A 24538-nucleotide genomic window follows, 5' to 3' on the forward strand; every position below is an offset into this window, starting at 1 on the left:
CCGTGCAATCAGCACGGCGACATGTGACGCGCTCTAGGCCATGATTCCAGCAAGGATGTTCACAATTTTTAGATCGCCTGTATCATGTAGCTTGTGACATGTCCGGTCAACCAAAGACAATCCATCTGCATTATTGCTTTTGAGCTTTTTTATGGTATCCTTAACTTCTCTCATGTATTGCTCTTAACCCTTCGCTGAAGTCGTTTCTTCCAATGTCCTGGTTATCCTTACTCCAGCGTATGCGTAGATCGTTCGTAGCACTTGTCCCTTCTTTATCGCGACAGAATTAGGCTCGCGGCAAGGCGTTGCGATTTTTGAAGACTTTCGAAGCGTTTTGTTCCATGTACGAGTAGGTTTAGAAGTCGATGAGGTCGTTCTGTTGAAGTCGCAGATGACAATCTTGAAAGCATCCTTGTCATCAGCGTCGCTTTCCATCTCTGGACTGTACACGTTGATTATGCTCAAGATGAAAAATCGACCCTCAACCCGCAACAATCTTCTAGAAAAAGGAATCGTTCGGATCAAAAACCACAACACGGGCGCGGGTTTATCTACATTTAAAAAAATAAAACACCTATATTTTCATTCATACAGATTCAGCTTGCAAATACTCAAATTAATCACTCATACACACGCTAACGCTGCTGCTGCTGCTGCTGCTCTTGATCGTTCGTGCCAAAAATTGGAAGTCTTTTGAGTTGAGTTTCTCTAAGAGTCTCAGTTTGTTTGTCCGCGTTTGATGTTTACGTATTCGAACCTTGCCGTTTAAAGTGTTCGCGTGGGATGTTTTTTGTGCATTACAGACGACCGGAACTGCTTACAGATTCGAGGGAAGAATATACTCTTAGAAAATTAGAAATTAGACACAATGTGTTTGTATAGAAAAACAATCTACAGATAGAGTGACACTGTGAGGAATAGAATAACTGAGGCAGATACAGTAGTTTGAAGATCACTCGCTTCGTGCGCTATGACACCGTTGCTTCTCTTTGTGCGAGAGTTATTTTGCTGGCGGGTTCTGTCTTCCCCCGCGTTCACAGCTCATCCTTTGTGCTGGCCCCGTTCGAACGGATAAACTCAAACATGGCCTGGGCCGTTCGCTTGCCCTCGTAGTTCTTGACAAACTTCCCCCGGACAAAGTATTTGAGCGTGGGGAAGCCCTGGATTTCGAACCGTTCTGCCGTTTTCGGGTGCTCGGTGCAATCGACGGCCGCCACCTTACCTGGGACGTTGTGCTGGACGAGGAGGTTCGCCACCTCGGCAAAGTCCGGCTTCATGCGCTTGCAGTGGCCGCACCACGGAGCGTAGAACATCACGAGGACGCGATCCTCGTTTTGCAGCACGTCGTCGGCGGTTTTGTCCGTCATGATGATGAGCTTGTCCGAGCCGGGGAAGTCTCCGTACGGTTCGGCGGCGGCCTTCTCCGCCGTTGGGGCGGTTGGATCGCTTAGGAACTTGATAAAGTTCGCTTCAAGGCGACCTCCGTTGTACTCCTTGACGGTTTTCAGATAGCTAAAGTATTTGAGCGTCGGATAACCGCGCACTTCGTACGCCGAGCAGACTCCGTTGTGGCGCGTGCAGTCCACAGCGGCGAGGGCAACCTTGGGGTCTTCCTTGAAGTGTTCCGCAGCTTTGCCAAACTCGGGCTTGGCTCGCTTGCAGTGACCGCACCCTGTAGAAAATTGAGCGTCATTTACCGAGCTTAACCATTCTGCTGATGATACTTACAAGGCGCATAGAACATGACGAGCACGTGCTTCTTCTTCTTCAGGAATGGCTTGAACGTTTCATCGTTCAGATGGACCACCTCGTTCTGCTCCTCCTCCCACGGCGCTTCCGGAGCTGGTGGCGGTGGCGGCTCCGATGGATTCTTCATAAACTCCACAATCTTGTCCGCGTCGCGAACGTTCGCATCGAACTTGAACTGCCCGTTGCTAAAGTACTTCACCGTCGGATAACCTCGCACGCCAAACTGCTGCGCAATGGCCTGCTCCTTGGTGGCATCCAGCGCGGCCAGCACGCCGGCGATTTTACTCTCCTTCATGATGGTGGCGGCCTTCTCGTACTCCGGCTTCATCTTTTTGCAGTGGCCACACCACGGCGCGTAGAACATGACCAGCGCGGACTTTTCGTCCTTCAGAGCGGGTTCAAAGTTGGCACTGCCCAGGTGCACGATCTCCGAGCTCGGTTCCGACGCCCAGTCCGGCTCTTTCGGCTTGGTTGGCGGTGGAGCGGCCGGGTTCTTCATGAACGCCACGATTCCGGCCTTGTTGTTCTCCCCGTCGAAGGTGTGCTTCATGCGGCCGTTCCTGAAAATGAAATCAACGATCATTCTTATGTAACTCCCTAGGAAAAGCATTCTACCCACTCGTAGTACAGCAACGTGGGAAATCCGGTAATGTTGTACTGCTTGCGGATAATCGAGTTCTCCGGTCGGTTCACGTCGATCGCCGCCAGCACATACTTCGGCTTGAGTTCCGTCGCGGCGCCGGAAAACTCCGGCTTTAACGTCTTGCAGAAGCCGCACCACGGTGCGTAGAACATGACCAGAATCGGCCGCACCTCCTTCTTCAGAAACTTCCCCAGAGCCTGCAAGTGAGCCATTTCTCAAACCAAAACTGTCAAACAATTCTTCTCACAGCCTACTTACCACCGCGTCCGGCACGTGCACGACGTCCACCCCGACCGGATCTTCCTCCCACGGCAAGTCTCCCGTCGGATCGCGCATAAAGTTCGCCATACTGGTGGCCGTCAGCTGCCGGTCGTAGTCCTTGTGGAAGTCCCCATCCTTGTAGTGCTTCAGCGTGTACGGGCTCGGTTGCGCCTTCAACTTTTTGCACATCTTCTTCATTTCACCGTTGCTGCAGTCCAGCAGAACCATCGTGCCCTGGCCCTTGATGATTTCGGCGGCATCGCGGAACGCGTTCAGAGTGCTGTGCGCCTCCTTCTGGCTGGACACGAACAGCACGAGCACGTTGTTTTTCGTCCGGAACAGCTTCTTCAGATCCTTCATGTCGGTGATGCCCTCGACGACCGTACTTTTGGCGTTGGTTTTCGCCGCGGCCGAGTGCAAGTGCAGCGCGCATAGCTGGAAGGGAGGTTGTTAGAGGTGATTGTGGGATTTTTTTAAGTTTAATTTTAGCACAGACAAAACCACTTGCACAAACTTGGTAGAATCTTTTTAACGGCTTAAAGTAATAGTTCTGTATTTCCAGAACGATTTGGCTAATACAAAAAATGGTCAAAGTGTTCATTAGGGTGGGTCATTTTTTTTAAAAGGTGCTCGGATCTAGCTGGAATAAGGGCCATCTTGTAGAGGGTAACCGTAGGGACTCTCATCTCAAATTTGAACTTATTTGGTTAAAAACTGGCTTGTCACTGGCGGGATAAAATTTACAAGGAAGTTACTAAGGAAAACGCGTGATTTTTCTTTAAACGCTCCTACAAGCTAAGCGACACACTTTAGTCCACACATACACTAGGTAGTCGTGTCGTGGTGGTCCAAAGAATAAATTCCAAGAAGAGAATCTTACAAAAACTTTAAAATATCCGGATCTAATTTATATTAAGTAAACGATGTCCGATTTCATCATCCGACACATCGTTGGTTAGGTAAAAGAACTTTCCAACGAGTCCACAACATTGAAGATCTGGCAACACTGTCTCGAGTTTTGAACACACAGGGTTGTTACGGAGAAGACGAAAAAAATCCGCGCCGTCCCAAATTCCAATCCGCGCCAAATCCGCGCCATCCCAAATTCCAAAATAATTTCGCGACAACATACAAGAGAGTTTCATTTTTTTATGAAATAAAAAAAAAATATTTGGGAACAAAATCAAGAGCTCCATCAGAAGAAACACAAAAATCACAGACGATTAAATAAACTTGTATAAAAATAGTCGTATGAGGCCGAATCTCAGAACGCAGAAAATTTTATGCACATTTTTTTTTTTTTTTTTTTTGCTAGGATGAGTGAACTAGAGTGAGAAGCCATAACAATCATTTCGGCAAAAAAAAAGAAATTCTAAATAGAAATTAAAACATTAAACATCAAATCAAATTTAAATATTTTTTTTTTTTTTTTTTTGGGAGGGTGGTCCAGCCGCACATCGTTGATGTTGAAACCTCTAAACTGGGCCCTCGTCCTGTCACGTCCGTCAGTAGTCTTGTCGTACATTACAACTAGAATCAGATCTGCCAATGAATTAGTACACTTCGACCAAATAAACACTGACGCTGTATGGATCTGACTCTAGAATAAATGCACAGTTGTGTGTTATTCATAAGTCCAATTTATTCAATTATTCATATAAGTCCAAATATTCATTTGCTAACTACTTTGGATTGAAAATCTAAACTTTAATCTGAAATCCTCCAAACTTAATGTTTAAAACTAAACATTCCTTTAACTGTTGTAGTACTACTTTTATCAAAAACAATAAAAATTTATGAACTGATATACAAATAGGACAGAATCGCGATTTGAAAAAGAAATGACCATTTACGTCAATAGATCCGTAGTTCCTCGATTCGCAACAATGGTCGATACAACCATAATCCGAAAACCCTTAGTTCAACAGATCAACGAATTTTGCCCGATATCATTACAATATTGATTGATCGAGACTCTATGGACAATTTGACATAAAAGAATGCCTAGTATTCTACATCAATCAAAGTTTATTGATAGCATTACTCTAACTTAATAATTGCAACTAAATTTAACATCAAAAAGATTTGGAAAGGATACAGGTTTATTTTAAATGCTAATGCTAAGCAACAAATCAATTGTACTATCCTGAAGTCCCGACCTAAATCCCACATTGTGATAGTGAAAAAGTCACAGAAGCAGCGGTGTCTTGTGCAATTGTGATATTTTCACTATCGGAGAACTACTTAGTTCACGAAGACAGCTTATCGGTCAACGCTTAAGCCCTGGGGCTGCGGCAAAGCGAGTTCTCGTAGCATGAAGTGGTGTCCATAGTGCTTATAAAAAAGAATTTATACCCAAATTTTAACTAATGCACTAGGATCAAATCATGCCCCTTGACTTGACAAGGCCCAGGGAACATCAAATCAAATTTAAATTCTAAAATTAAAACAATTAAAAACGATCATAAAATTTATAAGTTTGAAAATCTTGAAAAATTCATAAATCTAGGGATCTGAAATTTAAAATGCAGTTGACTTGATGATTTTCGCCACTCAAAAAATCGAAACACGAAATTTGTATTTATTTTCTTCTTAAAATTTTTCGAACCTAAAATATGTCTCTGAAAATACTCCAATATTATCAGTTTTTCTTACCTATGCTGCCGTTCTACGCATAATTGTCCCATGTCATTTTTGGACGATTTTGACTTTTTGACATTTGTATGTATAGTTTGTCGTATACTTTTAGAAAAACACATAAAATCTAATACATTGTTCGGAAACTCATCAAAAACAACACCAAGTCTGTTTGTCCGTCTGCCTGTGTGGATCAATCGGACCGCGCGCTGGACTCACAATCCAGAAGTCGCTGGTTCGAATCCCGAGGCGGACGCAAAAAATTCTAAGTGTAAAATATAGGTATTCGGTGCCCTCTCCCCGTGCCATACCTTCACACTTAGGAGACCCGGGAGGCGGAGTCTTGTCGCAAAAAGAACGATACACACCTGTGGAACCGTTGACGAAACCGCAAGGTTTAAGAGGGCCACATTATAAGGTGTTACGTCGATTCCGTTTTTTTTTTTTAAGTCTGTTTGTCCCATCATTACACTTCTACGCATAATTGTCCCACCAAGTATTTTCTCTCATAGAATCATCAGTTTAACGAAGCATTATGCCTTGTTTATCTATTGTATAGCAAGAGGATCGTAAATAAGAGTGATAAACTATTAACTGGGGCAATTAGGGACACATAGGACGGATAGGAACCCACGGGACAATTATGCGTAGAAACACAGAAATCGGTCGAAAAATTTCAAAAGCGTTTTTCTCAGTTGCACTTTTTTGAACATGGGACAATTATGCGTAGAACGGCAGTAATGATGGTGACAAAAATAATATCATTTAAGAATTTAAGAATTTTGCAGTTCTTTTTTCAAAAGGTTCTGAATTTAAGAATTAAAGAATTTTGAAATTAAGGGATCATCTAATTTCAAAATTTAAGAATTTGAGAATTTGAGAATTTAAGAATTTAAGAATTTAAGAATTTAAGAATTTAAGAATTTAAGAATTTAAGAATTTAAGAATTTAAGAATTTAAGAATTTAAGAATTTCAGAATTTCAGAATTTAAGAATTTAAGAATTTAAGAATTTTAGAATTTTAGAATTTTAGAATTTTAGTATTTTAGAATTTTAGAATTTAAGAATTTAACAATTTAATAATTTAAGAATTTAAGAATTTAAAAAAGTAAAACTCCCAAAACTAGGATCAAGTAGCACGTGCAAACGGAGTACATTTTCCATACGCTAACGGACTTTTACTGATTGACGACTTGACTGTTCCAACAAAGCAATAAACACAAAATTAATTTTAAGGGAAAATGCCAGAAAAACTTTTTTTTTAATGGATGTATTACCTGTAAACCATCGAGACAGATAAAATAAGAATCCAAAATCCGATTCGATTAGAATATCTAAGCAGAGCATGATCGTAATTTTGAGATCATAATTAACAAAAAGAAAGTTGAAATAAAATCAGATAGACCGTCAAAATAGAGAAGAAAAAAGAAAGCATCGAAATATGAAAATTTAAGAAGTAAATAAATCTTCTACAGAAGGAGGAAAACATACAGAGATTGACAACCAGTGAGCCGATTATGAACAATAAATACAACTAAAGTCACATACCTGATGATGGGTAATACCCATCTTACCGTAGCTGGAAAAAGGCACTTTTTGAAGTTTCAATCGCTTACAGCCGCATCCGGAGCATCACGCGGACGCTGTAGTTTCTCATCGTCCTTTAAGTGTTCGTCTTCTTTCCTTGTGGTGTAAGCTGTTTTCTTTGGTTGTTCTTGTTTTATTTCTCGACCCTTGATCTGGAACCGGTTCGAAAAGAACAGAAAAAAAGGACAGCAGTATCTTCCGAAACCTATGATGTATTTCAAATTTTATTTTTATTTTGTGTACCGTAAACTGGGGTGACTTTGATAGGTTTTTCAAATGCACGTCAAATTAATATCTAAACATTTTTGAGATTTTTAAATATGTAAGCATTAAGGGATAGCTTATTATCGAACATATATGCAAAAATGAGACTGTTACATTGGATGTACCAAAATTAGTGGCCAAATCAAATTTCTATCAATGTCACCCCGGGCTATCAAAGTCACCCCAGTTTACGGTACCTATGATGTATTTCAAATTTAAAGGAAATCAAATAAATTTACTGCAAAATAAAATATGAAAACTAACTTGTCAAGGGCATTTTTCTGGACCCCGTCCTGTCGTTTCCGTCAGTAGTCTTGTCGTACATTGCAACTAACTTTAATTTAACTAATCATTTATGTCCAATTATTCATTTCAGGAAAACTAACTAACTTGAATCAACAACCTCTACTAACCTGTCTGAAAGTAACTTGAATCTCAAATCCCCGAAATTTTAATTACAGAACCAAACATTCCTTTACATACCTATTTTTAAACCTGTCTTGCTGCTTCCAAAAACAATAAACATTAATTGTTTGGACCTTGGACTGGGCCGACGGAACGCGAGAGATCCTAACAGATTTTACGAACAAGAATATTGAGACTCTTGCAATTTTACATATTATAAAAGCGGTGATTTCTATCAACAGAAGTATATAAATATAAATAAATGTGTGATATATATCAACATCGGAAACCATCTTTGCAAGTAGCCCTGAAATGACAGCAACGTGTGGCTCCATCTCCAGGGCTAAAATTTGCTGAAAGATCAAAAAGTTTTAAGAGCGAGTCCACGAACAGGGCATACCCCTGAATGGGACGTCGTTTGGACCTCACCAATCTGCCTGAAATTTTCAGGGGTTGTTTGTACATATAAAACTAGCATCTGGCCAAAATATGAGCACTCTAGGTCAACGGGAAATGGGGCAAATAGGGACACAAAGTTTGAAGGTTCAAAAACGTAAAAAATCTTAAAAAGGCTATAACTTAGGCAAAATTCAATTTAATTTCACAATTTTAAATGCATCTTAAAGGGCTTCAAAAATGCAACAAAATGCAGGGTAATTCTAAAGGGAGTTATTGGCATTTTAGTGAAAAAATAGCATAATTTTCAAACTGAAATAAAAAAGTGTTCCATCCAGATATCAACTCGGTTCGACCTGCAGCTTGTAGAGGACATCTGATACTACTATCTGAGACTGAGACCGCTTTGGGTAAGGCAGTTTAACATATTGAATAGACACTTTTACTTTTAGTGAATTTTTTAGTTGTAATTTTTTTCTCGGGGGACCCCTTAGATCCCATTTTATGGTGATAATTTTATCATATTCGTGTTCCTGAGACAATTTCACAATAGAAACATACATAGAAATGTATATTATCATCCATTTTAACCTTTTAAAAAATGAAAGATAAAAAAAATAAGAAACTGCTTTTTTTCTGGTGTCATCTTGATGAACTTGAACGAACTTGATTTTCAATAAATGTGAATCGAAGTTTTTTTTAACTTTCATTTTTTAAAGGGTTAAAATGGATGAAAACAAACATTTTTATGCATGTTTCTAATGTGAAATTGTCTCAGGAACACGAATATGATAAAATTATCACCAGAAAATGGGATCTAAGGGGTCCTCCGAGCAAAAATTTACTTCCAAAAAATTCACTAAAAGTAAAAGTGTCTATTTGATACGTTAAACTGCCTTACCCAAAGTGGTCTCAGTCTCAGATGGTAGTCCCAGATGTCCTCTACAAGCTGCAGGTCGAATCTTGATGGAAAACTTTTATTTCAGTTTGAAAATTATGCTAATTTTTCACTAAAATGCCAATAACTCCAGAATTACCCTGCATTTGTTGCATTTGAAGCCCTTTAAGATGCATTTAAAATTGTGAAATTAAATTGAATTTTGCCTAAGTTATAGCCTTTTTAAGATTTTTTACGTTTTTGAACCTTCAAACTTTGTGTCCCTATTTGCCCCACTTCCCGTTGACCTAGGGTGCTCATATTTTGACCAGATGTTAGTTTTATATGTACAAACAACCCCTGAAAATTTCTGGACTCGCTCTCAAGTTTTTTCCAATGAAAATTACAGTTTTAGCCAATAATTATTTTCTGTAAAGTTAGTGATGGCCTAATTTTCTAAATAGAAATTTTTAACTTTGAATATAAACTCAATTGATATTTTAATAATTTTTTACCTAATTTAAAAAATAAACTCAACATTAAAAGTAAAGAGAGGCAAAGAACACCACACACAGCACTAATGGCTGGTCCCGGTACCGTTAGAAAAAAAAGCAAACTTTCCTATTTTGCTGGAGGTCCTTCATGTCCATCAAATAAACCTAATTAAATCAAAATCAAAACAAGTCAAGCGGAAGAGAAAGGGCAGGCACGCAGACAGGCAGAAAAAATCCTGACGTGGCGACGTCGGCGTCGATCTTTACCATCAGAGCCAGGAGGAGAAAGGGAGATGCAAATACAAAAGACAAAAAAAAAACTTCTAAAGAGAAGCGCCCACTTCTTTTCAGCCTTTTTCGGAGCCACTTACCAGCGCGAAAATGTACCAATATTTCACTTTCATTTCGAACTTTCGAAAGCTATTCAAGCCACTACATTTAAAAATGGTTCAATTTCCACACACAAAAAATGCACAATTTTCACCAGCCGGCAGAAAACGCGAAAATTGCAGCCAGCCACCGCCGAGCTAATCGAGAGATTGACAATCTTCTTTTTGCGCTGACTTTTCGTTCTTTCGGCTTCTTCTCTTTGCCGCGGGCCGGCTGTCGCGTGATTGTTTTGTTATTATTCTTCCAAACCGGTTCGTTTGGGGGCGTCCGAGAATGACGGCTTTTAAATTTAATGCTGTGGTTTGACGCAGGACTAATTTTTTTTCTATTCGTATAAAATTTTTATTTTTATATTTAATATAAAGTTATATAACCGTAATAACAGTTCAATAGGGCGAATCCGCGTTTGTAAACAAGCAGACACACTAGAATCATTAAGAGCGAGTCCACGAACAGGGAATACCCCTTTGTATGGGACGTCGTTTGGACCTCACCAATCTGCCTGAAATTTTCAGGGGTTGTTTGTACATATAAAACTAGCATCTGGTCAAAATATGAGCACTCTAGGTCAACGGGAAGTGGGGCAAATCGGGACACAAAGTTTAAAGGTTCAAAAACGTAAAAAATCTTAAAAAGACTATAACTTTGGCAAAATTCAATTAAATTTCAAAATTCAAAATGCATCTTGAAGGGCTTCAAAAATGCAACAAAATGCAGGGTAGAGCATCCCAATTGGTTAATTCTAAAGGGAGTTATTGGCATTTTAGTGAAAAATTAGCATAATTTTCAAACTGAAATAAAAAAGTTTTCCATCCAGATATCAACTCGGTTCGACCTGCAGCTTGTAGAGGACATCTGGGACTACCATCTGAGACTGAGACCACTTTGGGTAAGGCAGTTTAACGTATCAAATAGACACTTTTACTTTTAGTGAATTTTACCAATACTACCATACTTACCAATATACTGAGAGTATCTTAATATACTAACAGTTTGTTGCTTTTCGGTTAGTATACTAACAAGTATACTGGAATATCATTAGTATACTCAGTATTCCTAAGTAATATTAGAGTTTCCAGCCCCTTGACCTGCAGCTTGTAGGGGACATCTGGGACTACCATCTGAGACTGAGACCGCTTTGGGTAAGGCAGTTTAACATATTGAATAGACACTTTTACTTTTAGTGAATTTTTTGGTAGTAAATTTTTGCTCGGAGGACCTCTTAGATCCCATTTTATGGTGATAATTTTATCATATTCGTGTTCCTGAGACAACTTCACAATAGAAACATATATAAAAATGTATATTATCATCCATTTTAACCCTTTAAAAAATGAAAGATAAAAAAAAATTAAGAAGCTGCTTTTTTTCTGGTGTCATCTAGTATCCTTGGAAACGAACCTGATTTTCAATAAATGTGAATCAAAGTTTTTAACTTTCATTTTTAAAGGGCTAAAATGGATGAATACAAACATTCTTATGCATGTTTCTAATGTGAAATTGTCTCAGGAACACGATTATGATAAAATTATCACCATAAAATGGGATCTAAGGGTCCTCCGAGCAAAAATTTACTACCAAAAAATTCACTAAAAGTAAAAGTGTCTATTTGATATGTTAAACTGCCTTACCCAAAGCGGTCTCAGTCTCAGATGGTAGTCCCAGATGTCCCCTACAAGCTGCAGGTCGATTCGAGTTGATATCTGGATGGAACACTTTTTTATTTCAGTTTGAAAATTATGTTATTTTTTCACTAAAATGCCAATAACTCCCTTTAGAATTAACCAATTGGGATGCTCTACCTTGCATTTTGTTGCATTTTTGAAGCCCTTCAAGATGCATTTTGAATTTTGAAATTAAATTGAATTTTGCCTAAATTATAGCCTTTTTAAGTTTTTTTTACATTTTTGAACCTTCAAACTTTGTGTCCCGATTTGCCCCACTTCCCGTTGACCTAGAGTGCTCATATTTTGACCAGATGCTAGGGGAAATATACCCATTTTAATCACTCTAAGCCGTTTGACCAATTCTCATCACTGTGGCATCCTGAAGATTATCCTAAATTAAGCAGTCAGTGATAAGCGTGTAGAGCTATGGATGTGTGAGTGAAAAGCGAGCATGAATCGGGAGTTAGTCTAATAGATGAAGTCGAAGAATAAAGATGGAGCTTTGCTCCCGTTTATATGATTAATAGTGTTTTAAATGAGATAATAATAAATAGGAAGATATCACATTGGCGATCCTGCCATGTTGTTAATTTTTGTTTTTTTTTGTGAATAAAATGTGGACAAAAATAAAAGGAAAAGGCCAATTGTTACAAAAAATACAAAAGTGCGTGTTCCGGCATTTTTGCGCAGCAGGACGGCATCGTAGCGACGATGGCAGCGGGCAGCCGAGCAGGCATTGCCATTAGGAGGCAGCCGGACTGTTGGCCGAGTTGCTGGAGTTCGGTGAGAATTTTCCAGTTATTTTATTTGTTGTTTTTGTTGGTGTGAAGAGAGCGGAGCAGAAATTTACTTGTGTGTGTGTATCAGGATCGCGTGCATGGCTTGCTGGGTTGGGATGTTCAGTAGGTCGGGTTAATTTTAAATGTGTACAGCTCTGGCAAGAGTTCGGCTAAGGGTTGATGTGTCTACCTTTTTATCTCCCCCACCCCACTCCCCCGCGCTGTGCTTTGCGTCCAAAACTAGGCTTATCTTCTGCATTCGTCCTGTCATGCAAAGATTGCAGTAATCGTTGGGCGGCCATCGACGCACACGAATCTAATCCGCGGAATGAATGTTGTTGTATGTGTGCGACACAGCAGTGCAATCGAGGAACGAGGATTTTGTTTACATGATGCACGATTAAAAGGTTGCGATTGAAGTTGTCAATAATAACATTACCCAAAATTGGGTGAGCGGAACTGCGATGTTTATCTTATACACGTTGCCGAGTTTTTAGTAGGACTTTAGGTGATGTTTAGTTGCTGTGCTTATAAAAAAATGCTTTACAGCCAAGAGTGACTTAAGGATAGATTCTTGCGACGAATAATTTAATAAAAACAGGTTAATTTTTATTTGTTATTATTATTATTTTGTGCATCGTATATTTCAGAAAATCTGTAATTAGGCTTTTTAGTCAAAAATTTACCAACACATTCAAAGTTTGTTTACATTACAGCTGGAGTTTTGTTTGCATCAGGACACTGTGACGAGAAGATCGTCATTTTTGGGTTAAAATATATTTTTTTCACTGGGCCTAGAAAACCTTATGAAAATCAGATTACACAGTAGTTAAGTTAAACGTTCCATGTGATAAATGTAGAACTTTAAATGAGTTCATCGGCTTGATGTGTACTTTACGATAATAACTTTAACAGTATGTTTTCACATAAACTGAGAAAAATTACCTCAAAAATATAAACTATAACAACATGCGGTAAAATTTTACAAAAAAAAATTGTTTCTTCCTATTGTATGTCTGCAATTTTTGATTTTGTTTACAGTGCGCAGTTGACTAGTGTTGGTTCCGTAATAGACAGCTGTTCTTTTATTCTAGCTTTGTTTGGGTCCGGAATTGACAGCTTGTGCTGGCTGCGGTCGAGCTGCCTGCACAATCCTGTATTGAGATATAGAGGTCGCCCTCTGTTATTCACTAAAGCCTGGTGGAGAGATGGCCTATGAATATTTGCTGTAAGGCCTTAGGGAGTAGAGACATGTAATTATTCACGGAGAGATGACTTGTGGACTAGCTTGTGGATGATTGCATGGAAGCCTGGTGAAGAGGAGGCTCAAGGATGGCTTGTGTTTATATCATTATATTATTAGATGTAAGAGAGAGTTATGAGGTTTTGTGTATAATCATTGGATTTAAAAATTCATGCTATAATTTTAATAATTTAAAATGGCTGAAAGAATTTTGGAAAGCTTAGTTTCGTAAGGTCTGGTTCGAGTTCACATAAGTCCCCAATGATAAAAAAAAATAAGTTTGGTAAAGTAATTTTTAAATTTATATATAAAAAAGTAAATTTTCAGATATCCTCAATAGTCTTTGCTCAGATAATGTTAATCGTAATCAATTTGCTTAGTTGAATAGTTTGGGAGATATTTACGAATTGCAGAACATGAAAAGAATGTTTAGCAGAGCATTAACAATTGCTTGTTGAACCAAGATAGGTACACATTTTCAAAGTAAAATTAACTTTCATTTTAATTAACTATTCAAAATTTGTTTGAGGAGTTATAAAGACATTACAGTTATAGCTTTGTAAAAAAAAGGAGATTAAATGCGCAGAGTTTTCAATTAAATTGATGGTTTGGAAGCATTGATAAAGAGATAAAAATAACTGCTACAAAAGAGTTCCTGAAAGTTGAGTCGGGTTTAGCCCAAGGCCAACTGCTGCAAGGGATTGAGTCGGGTTTAGCCCAAGGCCAATCGTCCTAAAAAGTTGAGTCGGGTTTAGCCCAAGGCCAACTGCAGCAAAAGAGTTCCTGAAAGTTGAGTCGGGTTTAGCCCAAGGCCAACTGCTGCAAAAGATTGAGTCGGGTTTAGCCCAAGGCCAATCGCCCTAAAAAGTTGAGTCGGGTTTAGCCCAAGGCCAACAACAGCAAAAGAGTTCCTGAAAGTTGAGTCGGGTTTAGCCCAAGGCCAACTGCAGCAAAAAAGTTCCTGAAAGTTGAGTCGGGTTTAGCCCAAGGCCAACTGCTGCAAAAGATTGAGTCGGGTTTAGCCCAAGGCCAATCGCCCTAAAAAGTTGAGTCGGGTTTAGCCCAAGGCCAACAGCAGCAAAAGAGTTCCTGAAAGTTGAGTCGGGTTTAGCCCAAGGCCAACTGCAGCAAAAGAGTTCCTGAAAGTTGAGTCGGGTTTAGCCCAAGGCCAACTGCAGCAAAAGAGTTCCTGAAAGTTGAGTCGGGTTTAGCCCAAGGCCAACTGCTGCAAAAGATTGAGTCGGGTTTAGCCCAAGGCCAATCGCCCTAAAAAGTTGAGTCGGGTTTAGCCCAAGGCCAACTGCAGAAAAAAAATGTCCTGAAAGTTAAGTCGGGTTTAGCCCAAGGCCAACTGCAGCAAAAACAGTTCCTGGAAGTTGAGTCGGGTTTAGCCCAAAGCCAACTACTGCGAAAAGAGTTGTTGAGAAAATGAGTCGAATGTTGTTTAAAGAAATTTGCTGAAAAGTTATAGGATCACGCTCCAATATAATAGTTCAATATTAATGTATAGTGCATTGTAAAAGACACGGAAGAAAGAATAGGGCACCATTGCCTGCAAAGAACTCACCAAAAAGAATAATGGAAGCTCACAACAAATATAGCGACACATTGGATTAAACTATGAAAAAAATCAACATTAAAAAAATACTGTTCTACAACCAAATATGTATTGTTCAAACAATGTTCTATTGTATTTAGATTTTAATCAGGGAGTAAGTAGTTAAGTAGTCAACGTATGTTCGAAGAATAAGTTAATAAATAATAAACATAATGTATTACTGCGATCAGTAGTGCGGTGCCTGTGTGGACGCTCAGTCCTGTTTTTTCGTGTTATTTTCCGTCTCTTTTATGTCGCTGTTCGAGTGCATGGGGTGATTGGTCATTATAATTAAATAATGGCATCAGTAGTGCGGTGCCTGTGTGGACGCTCAGTCCTGTTTTTTCGTGTTATTTTCCGTCTCTTTTATGTCGCTGTTCGAGTGCATGGGGTGATTGGTCATTATAATTAAATAATGGCATCAGTAGTGCGGTGCCTGTGTGGACGCTCAGTCCTGTTTTTCGTGTTATTTTCCGTCTCTTTTGTGTCGCTGTTCGAGTGCATGGGGTGATTGGTCATTATAATTAAATAATGGCATCAGTAGTGCGGTGCCTGTGTGGACGCTCAGTCCTGTTTTTTCGTGTTATTTTCCGTCTCTTTTATGTCGCTGTTCGAGTGCATGGGGTGATTGGTCATTATAATTAAATAATGGCATCAGTAGTGCGGTGCCTGTGTGGACGCTCAGTCCTGTTTTTCGTGTTATTTTCCGTCTCTTTTGTGTCGCTGTTCGAGTGCATGGGGTGATTGGTCATTATAATTAAATAATGGCATCAGTAGTGCGGTGCCTGTGTGGACGCTCAGTCCTGTTTTTTCGTGTTATTTTCCGTCTCTTTTATGTCGCTGTTCGAGTGCATGGGGTGATTGGTCATTATAATTAAATAATGGCATCAGTAGTGCGGTGCCTGTGTGGACGCTCAGTCCTGTTTTTTCGTGTTATTTCCCGTCTCTTTTGTGTCGCTGTTCGAGTGCATGGGGTGATTGGTCATTATAATTAAATAATGGCATCAGTAGTGCGGTGCCTGTGTGGACGCTCAGTCCTGTTTTTTCGTGTTATTTTCCGTCTCTTTTATGTCGCTGTTCGAGTGCATGGGGTGATTGGTCATTATAATTAAATAATGGCATCAGTAGTGCGGTGCCTGTGTGGACGCTCAGTCCTGTTTTTCGTGTTATTTTCCGTCTCTTTTATGTCGCTGTTCGAGTGCATGGGGTGATTGGTCATTATAATTAAATAATGGCATCAGTAGTGCGGTGCCTGTGTGGACGCTCAGTCCTGTTTTTTCGTGTTATTTTCCGTCTCTTTTGTGTCGCTGTTCGAGTGCATGGGGTGATTGGTCATTATAATTAAATAATGGCATCAGTATTGCGGTGCCTGTGTGGACGCTCAGTCCTGTTTTTTCGTGTTATTTCCCGTCTCTTTTGTGTCGCTGTTCGAGTGCATGGGGTGATTGGTCATTATAATTAAACAATGGCATCAGTAGTGCGGTGCCTGTGTGGACGCTCAGTCCTGTTTTTCGTGTTATTTTCCGTCTCTTTTATGTCGCTGTTCGAGTGCATGGGGTGATTGGTCATTATAATTAAATAATGGCATCAGTAGTGCGGTGCCTGTGTGGACGCTCAGTCCTGTTTTTCGTGTTATTTTCCGTCTCTTTTATGTCGCTGTTCGAGTGCATGGGGTGATTGGTCATTATAATTAAATAATGGCATCAGTAGTGCGGTGCCTGTGTGGACGCTCAGTCCTGTTTTTTCGTGTTATTTCCCGTCTCTTTTGTGTCGCTGTTCGAGTGCATGGGGTGATTGGTCATTATAATTAAATAATGGCATCAGTATTGCGGTGCCTGTGTGGACGCTCAGTCCTGTTTTTTCGTGCTATTTTCCGTCTCTTTTGTGTCGCTGTTCGAGTGCATGGGGTGATTGGTCATTATAATTAAATAATGGCATCAGTAGTGCGGTGCCTGTGTGGACGCTCATTCCTGTTTTTTCGTGCTATTTTCCGTCTCTTTTGTGTCGCTGTTCGAGTGCATGGGGTGATTGGTCATTATAATTAAATAATGGCATCAGTAGTGCGGTGCCTGTGTGGACGCTCAGTCCTGTTTTTCGTGCTATTTTCCGTCTCTTTTGTGTCGCTGTTCGAGTGCATGGGGTGATTGGTCATTATAATTAAACAATGGCATCAGTAGTGCGGTGCCTGTGTGGACGCTCAGTCCTGTTTTTCGTGTTATTTTCCGTCTCTTTTGTGTCGCTGTTCGAGTGCATGGGGTGATTGGATTTCTTCTTCTTCTTTTTCATTTATTTTTTGTTCGCGCGTTCGTTGGCCGATGAATTTTATTTTTGTTCTCTTTATATAGTTTTCGATAGAAACGATCCGATTTTTGTTTTTTGAGACAAGCAAGTCGTATTGCTGGATTAAGTCCTTTCCATATCATCGAGGATCGGAAGGCACGTCGACGGATATGTCTTAAGGCTTATGATATAAAATAATTTTAATGAATGAAGCCCTTCCTACATCACCGTTGATCGGAAGGCACGCCGACGGAGAATTTCTGGAGAATCGCGGTCGAATTCCCGTGTTCTTACCACTGGTCGTGGCCGGCGTCGGTATTGATCAGCACGATAGGGACCTTTGAAAATTGCGAAGGGGTGATGATTGGTTCCTACTTTTCATCTGTGGTCCACGGAGCAATGTTTGGGGTCCTGGTCAATAACGAAGTAGCAGCTACGGGTAGACACCAATGCTATGCTATGCTATGCTATGCTTCCTTTCGCGTGCGTGTGAAGGTGCGGCTGGCTCTGGCTGTCCCGATGACAGTTAGCCAGTTCGATTTGCGATGCCTTTTCGTTGGGTCGCAAAATTTTTGCGTCCGTTGTCGGTGTGCAACAACAACAAAACCTTATCATACCATTTCAGTTCGATAAACATTGTAACTCGTCGTTCGCAACGTTAACCAGTACCTCACTAAACATCAATCATTTAAAACTCGTTAAATCATCTCAAGTTAAAAATTGCACTGTTCAATCCTTCATTTATTAATTTCATATGATTTTGGTTCTATCTTTCCACAGCCGGCTGTCTAAGACTAAACCATTTCATTTAAAATTTAACAACAGATAAACGGGAAATGTCTCATCCGCAGCATCCGATTGCTTGCCTTGAGAATAAAACAAAATACCGTTAAACAAACACTATGATTTTGGGTCGCATCATCATCTTCTATGATGAATCCTGACCAAACACCCTATCCTACTAACAAGTTTTCAGGTTCCTGGCGCTCGTGGGGTGTAAGCACAGAGTAAATCAGCTGCCCTAGTAGCAACCTGCGCTAACTAACATTCCCGTCCCTTAAAATCGAGGTCTACAAACTGACATGGCGGGCGCCGTTGGTGGCCAATGACTGTTACCTATTCGCAACTGATCTAGCTTTAGCAATCATGGTGTTTTATCTTTTCAGCGCATTCATACATGCTGTTGATAAGGGAAACACCATTAGATCGTCGAAGCCTATAATCAGTAGTGCTGAAAGGATATTACGGTTCTGTTCAGCAACGGAGGGGCAACCATGGGTGATCTCTCATGCTCATGCTCAATAAACATAATGTATTACTGCAATTAAACATACATACGAAAATATAAGAAGAGAATGTACGCGACACGAAATTTAAGATAGCGGGCCACGAAAATTAAAATTGTTATCAATCAAATAACATATAAATAACTTTATACATACAGCATAACAACATGTTTTTCTTCAAATGGAAAAATACAAAACGTCAACCGCAGTATGAATTGTTAAATTATAACTATAGGGTAACCACCACGACATAGTGGAATGTGGCTATTCATGAGAGTAAGTTTTGTTGGAGGTTAAGCGGTGATTCACTCTTCCGGGAAAACGAGTTCTCATCACACAATGCTCCCTTTTTCAAATTTCATAAATATATAACCCAATAGGAGTATTCCAGCGATAATAATTTATAAAAGACGATTTCATTTTCAGGATATCTAAAAGATTTGTAATAAAATTTGTTAAAGTACTTGATGGAAATAGGATAGAGTTCTTAATCAACTTAGCATACGTACGATCGAATAATGACATTCAAGCCTTGTGGAAACCCTAAACAATTTTCATTCAAATAGTTGTATTAAATTCAAGGTTGAGGACCGATATCTAGTAATTAAATTTCAAAAGAAACCTATAAATAGCCAATAGAAGTAGGATAATTAGATGAAAGGAGTTTTCTAATATTACAGTTTAAGTAATTTTTAAAGAAGGAAGTTCTTTGAAGTTTATATCTTAAAAATATGGCTCACGTCTGTCAATGAAAACATTAATTTTAGTTAGGAGAGGAAGCCTTCGCCAGTTATAATGAGACGGTTAATTATGTTACAAATAGGTTCATGATTTCCTGTGCATGATATACGTAGTTTTCACTTTAAATGTTTCGTTTCAGAACATGATATACCGCTGATGTTTTTTTTCTTTCTTTTTTTCACTACTTTAGTTGATTCGGAGGAAAGCAGAATAGTTGGAAGATCAATGCTTACGCAAAGAAGGGAACTGGATCCACATCATTGGCATCGTTGATATTACTCTTCTCATTGAAAAGTGCCAGCGACAAAATTGGGCGAAAAGTTCATCGCCCGGAGATCGCGAGTTGGCGCGAGCGAATGAACACCGCGAAAAAAGATTCGGGGGTGCATTGGGGTTAAATGATTATTTCGTTATTCGATTTAATTAGAAAATAATTATTTTTTCGTAAATATCGCTACTTTGATGCGATGTAATTATTTTTTACAGTAAATTAGGCATTGTTACATCAAATTTGACTATTCAAACGCACTAGAATGGCCAAATTTTAAAACAACAATGTTTGCCAATTTGACCTTTTTACCCCCAATTCCCCTTGTAGAACAAAAGAAAAGTTCATCCGCGGACTGTCAGCAGCGCGCTGTTTTGTTTGCTAGATCAACATTTGGAAATGTCGAACGTTGAAGGAAATCGCTCAAAAAATGGAAATTAACCGATTTCAAATGTTTTGGCCGCAAATGAAAGTTTAGGGTGGCTAATTTTTTATTCCGATCTGTAAAACTTGCTCTGGCGAGGGTTCTGGGCACTGCGGCAATCGATTTTAACGGCGGGTTGCTTCCGGTTGCATTTGATTTGCGGAGAAGGTTTTTCAATCCATCAGGGGCTTATTGGGGGCAACAGTTTCGGTAATCCGGAACTTCTGGTAAGTTTAATATTTGCAGTGTTTAGCATGAAAAACAAACATAGACTAACTACTTTTTCGAAAAATCATAACTCCTCGACATTTTAACCGATTTCAATTGTCTTATACGCAAATGAAAGGTGATAAGTTAGCCTTTCAAAGAAAAATAGTAAAAAGTTTCAAAAATCTAGCCTAACATATGAAAATGGCGTATGAAACTTTAAAATGCCGTTTTGACGGTGTCTGGACCAAAGAGCCTATGTCTGGAAATATTTTTATCGGATTCCCCGGACATTTTTACATAACATACTGAAAAATGGGAGGAGTTCATTAACAGGATTCCAAGATATGATTTTTTGAAAATAAAATCCGTGTTTTTTACGCGCCGCGCGCAAAAACCGGAGAATGACGAATTTGGCAAAAAATCATCTTTTTTCACTAAAACTGCGATAACTTTAAAATTTCAACGATGACATGTCTGGGTACCAAAAGTTACCAATTTTGATCCCCAAACAGGTCATCGCTGAAATTTTAAAGTTATCGCAGTTTTAGTGAAAAAGTTGATTTTTTGCCAATTTCGGCATTCTCCGGTTTTTGAGCGCGGAGCACGGATTTTATTTTCAAAAATCATATCTCGAATCCTGTTAGGGACCATCCATATACCACGTGGACAATTTAGGGGAGGGAGATATGGCGATTGTCCATGCTCCATACAAAAAAGTTTTTTTTTTTGTATGGTCAATTGTTCACGAGGGGGAGGGGGGGTTTGGGTTTTCCAAAAAAAGTGTCCACGTAGTTTGTGGATGGTCCCTTAATGAACTCCTCCCATTTTTTGGTTTGTTACGTAAAAATGTCCGGGAAATCCGCTAAAAATATTTCCAGTCATAAGCTCTTTGGTTCAGACACCGTCAAAACGGCATTTTAAAGTTTCATACGCCCTTTTACGTTAGGCTAGATTTTGAAACTTCTTACTATTTTCTTATCACCAACTTATCACCTTTCATTTGCGTATAAGAAAATTGAAATCGGTTAAAATGGCGAGATTTTTCGAAAAATGGTTTTTGCGAAAATCGACGAAAATTTCCATTTTTCAGACCACCGGCGCAGGTCACCCCAATGGCCAAACAAAAAATACGGGTCGAATTATTTCGGCCAGGGAACCCTCAGAAAAATTTTGAGCCCGATCCGAGCACTTTTGTTTTTCCATGCTGTTTTCGTGGGGAATTGCTGCATATAGACCTCCATTGATCACGCATGATCTCAGGGGTACCGGAAAACAAACCCCGTAATGGCGGACAATAGGGTCCTAAAGCCCTAAGTCAATTGTTATGTTCAACGGTAAAAACAGATTAAAAACCATCTCTGATCACTTTTTCATTTAAATGCAAAAATAGGACAGGACTGTTGCCCCGAATAAGCCCCTGGTGGATTGAAAAACCTTCTCCGCAAATTAAATGCAACCGGAAGCAACCCGCCGTTAAAATCGATTGCCGCAGTGCCCAGAACCCTCGCCAGAACAAGTTTTACAGATCGGAATCAAAAATTAGCCACCCTTACCTTTCATTTGCGGCCAAAACATTTAAAATCGGTTAATTTCCATTTATTGAGCGATTTCCTTTAACGTTCGACATTTCCAAATGTTGATCTAGCAAACAAAACAGCGTGCTGCTGACAGTTCGCGGATGAACTTTTCTTTTGTTCTACAAGGGGAATTGGGGGTAAAAAGGTCAAATTGGCAAACATTGTTGTTTTAACATTTGGCCATTCTAGTGCGATTGAAAGGTCAAATTTGATATAACAATGCCTAATTTACTGTAAAAATTAATTACATCGCATCAAAGTAGCGATATGTACGAAAAAATTATTATTTTCTAATTAAATCGAATAACGAAATAATCATTTAACCCCAATGCACCCCCGAATCTTTTTTCGCGGTGTTCATTCGCTCGCGCCAACTCGCGATCTCCGGGCGATGAACTTTTCGCCCAATTTTGTCGCTGGCACTTTTCAATGAGAAGAGTAATATTGGCAGCCTATGCTGTTAGTCATCGCTACGGGACGGACACTTCGCCAGGCGTTGCCAAATTAAGACGAGAGGCGGCAGGAAGGATTTTAGTTTAATATTGACTTTATTGTTAGTGTACATTCAATTTGGCAAGGGGAGGATGTGGCATCCTGAAGATTATCCTAAATTAAGCAGTCAGTGATAAGCGTGTAGAGCTATGGATGTGTGAGTGAAAAGCGAGCATGAATCGGGAGTTAGTCTAGTAGATGAAGTCGAAGAATAAAGATGGAGCTTTGCTCCCGTTTATATGATTAATAGTGTTTTAAATGAGATAATAATAAATAGGAAGATATCACAATCACTTTTGCCGTTTTCCACTATTAAATCAATATTTTCAGATGTATCAACAATCGAGAGTTGCTTGCTCACTATTATTTGAGCTATTTATTTCTTTGGAACAGTCAAAAACACTTTATGAAAGCTGTAATTCATGATCAAAGTGCTGATAGGCCGATAATAGAAATAGGCTGAGAAAGGGTTAAGTTCCCCTAGTTTTATATGTACAAACAACCCCTGAAAATTTCAGGCAGATTGGAGAGGTCGATGCGAGATGGGTATGCTTAGCTCGTGGACTCGCTCTTAATTAATATCCGGAACTTGAAAAAAATCAAAACAACGATTTGAACGAGGTTTTGAACTTGGTTTTGAACATGTCAAGCAAAACATTTTTTTTATTCTTAACTTATTTTTATTTGATCCGTTTAGGTGCTATGACCAGGTTAGGACCGAGGAACGGTTTAAAATAATTTAGAATACATTACAAAAATATGTTCATTTTCCTCCATATTTGCCAAGCATGTAGCTAACGAGCCTTAATTGGTCCACGCGGGTCTTGTAGGTCTGGAACTCCTTCCGCCGTAGGGGTGGCACTGGCGCCGGCACCGGTGTTTTCTTGACTGCCTCCTGCGGGTCGAGGGCGATCCTTAGATTTTACGTCTGGAACTGCGCCCGGCAGCGCAGGGAACTCCGCCGGCGTGAACGCCGGAACTGCTGGACTCTGCTTCTCCGCCTTCCTTGCCGGCGGTTTTGGTTGCGACGCCTGCTGGCGCCTTCGGATGAAGTCCGCACGCTTAGGGCAGCTGCGGTCCGTGGCTTCGTGGGCTCCAGAGCAGTTGGCACACCGCTTCGGCTCGGCTTCTTGAACTTTGCACTCGTCCGTCTTGTGGGGACCCCCACATCTGTTACACCTGCCATTGAGGTGACAGTTCTTGGCTCCGTGCCCCAGAAGCAGGCAGTTCCTATACTCACTCTTGGTTGTTTGCTCCGGTAGGCCTCCCACCGGATGATTGTGCTTGCTATGATTTTCATAGGAGAAAGCTTCTTCAGCGTAGTGTATCCCTTGGGGAAGACGATGATGTACGGAATTTCGTCCGCGGTAGTTTGCTCCTTCCGTTTGATGGCGTGCACCTGCAAAACGTCCAGTTTGAGATTCCTTTTCAGCAGCTTTTTGACTTATTCCGGATCCACATCCGGAAGACCACGTAGAACGACCCACTGCGATCACTCGCTTCGTCGTTGGTAGGTGTAGAATTGGGTACTAAAGCCCTATGTCAATTTTTATGTACAACGATAAAAAACACGATTTAAAACCTTTTTTGATCACTTTTTTTTCATTTTAATGCAAAAATTTTTTTTACAAGACAACATTTTTTCGATGGATCAACTATGGTCCCCTTGGAACGAGCTGTCAAGTAGGAGCTTTTCTGTCAAGAAGGACAGCGAAGTTAATTTTTCAAAATTGATTTAAAAATCCATTTTAAGCTCTTTGTGGTCGTATAAAGGGTCATTGTACTCTGAAAAATAAGCTTTATCACTGTAAACAATAATATCAGTAATCTAAGCTTCATTTTAGGACCCAATTCCACTTTGTGCTTCTTGAAGTGCACTTGCAACTTGTCGAAGCCTTCGACAAAGAAGCTTGACCTTTTTGAAAATTTTATCTTGAATTTTGATATTTTATTAATTCAAGATTAAATTTTCAAGAGGTCCTATCTGCATACACTCAAAGTCAGCAGTATCCCTCAAAAAGGTACTTTCAATCCTCAAAAAGGATACTTTCTATCCTTTTTTTAAAGTTCACCCGGCGTCACCCTTTTAAAAGGGTATGTCAAATTCAGTACATTTTCGATACACCCTTACCAAAAATCATGATTTTTTGAGTTCCAAATCCCACTTTTCATACGATTTTTTGAGTTCAGGTACTACAACCATAAAAATGGTTATATGGGTTGAACTGAAAAAATCGTATGAAAAGTGGGATTTGGAACTCAAAAAGTCAT

The 24538-nt window shown here is 39.7% G+C and overlaps 1 protein-coding gene across 1 annotated transcript; it reads right to left on the reverse strand.

Moving 5' to 3' along the window:
• Positions 1-549: 549 nt before the first annotated feature.
• Positions 550-9894, reverse strand: LOC6053632 (protein disulfide-isomerase A5). The gene is made up of 5 exons (XM_038255370.1): positions 9685-9894; positions 2651-3088; positions 2369-2589; positions 1729-2309; positions 550-1672 (listed from the first exon to the last, which is right to left on the reverse strand). The coding sequence occupies exons 1-5, from the start codon at positions 9715-9717 to the stop codon at positions 1035-1037; spliced, it is 1911 nt and encodes a 636-aa protein (XP_038111298.1). The 5' UTR covers positions 9718-9894; the 3' UTR covers positions 550-1034.
• Positions 9895-24538: the final 14644 nt, after the last annotated feature.

The sequence above is a fragment of the Culex quinquefasciatus genome, chromosome 2 (assembly GCF_015732765.1).
Source record: "Culex quinquefasciatus strain JHB chromosome 2, VPISU_Cqui_1.0_pri_paternal, whole genome shotgun sequence".
Classification (NCBI taxonomy): Eukaryota; Metazoa; Arthropoda; class Insecta; order Diptera; family Culicidae; genus Culex; species Culex quinquefasciatus.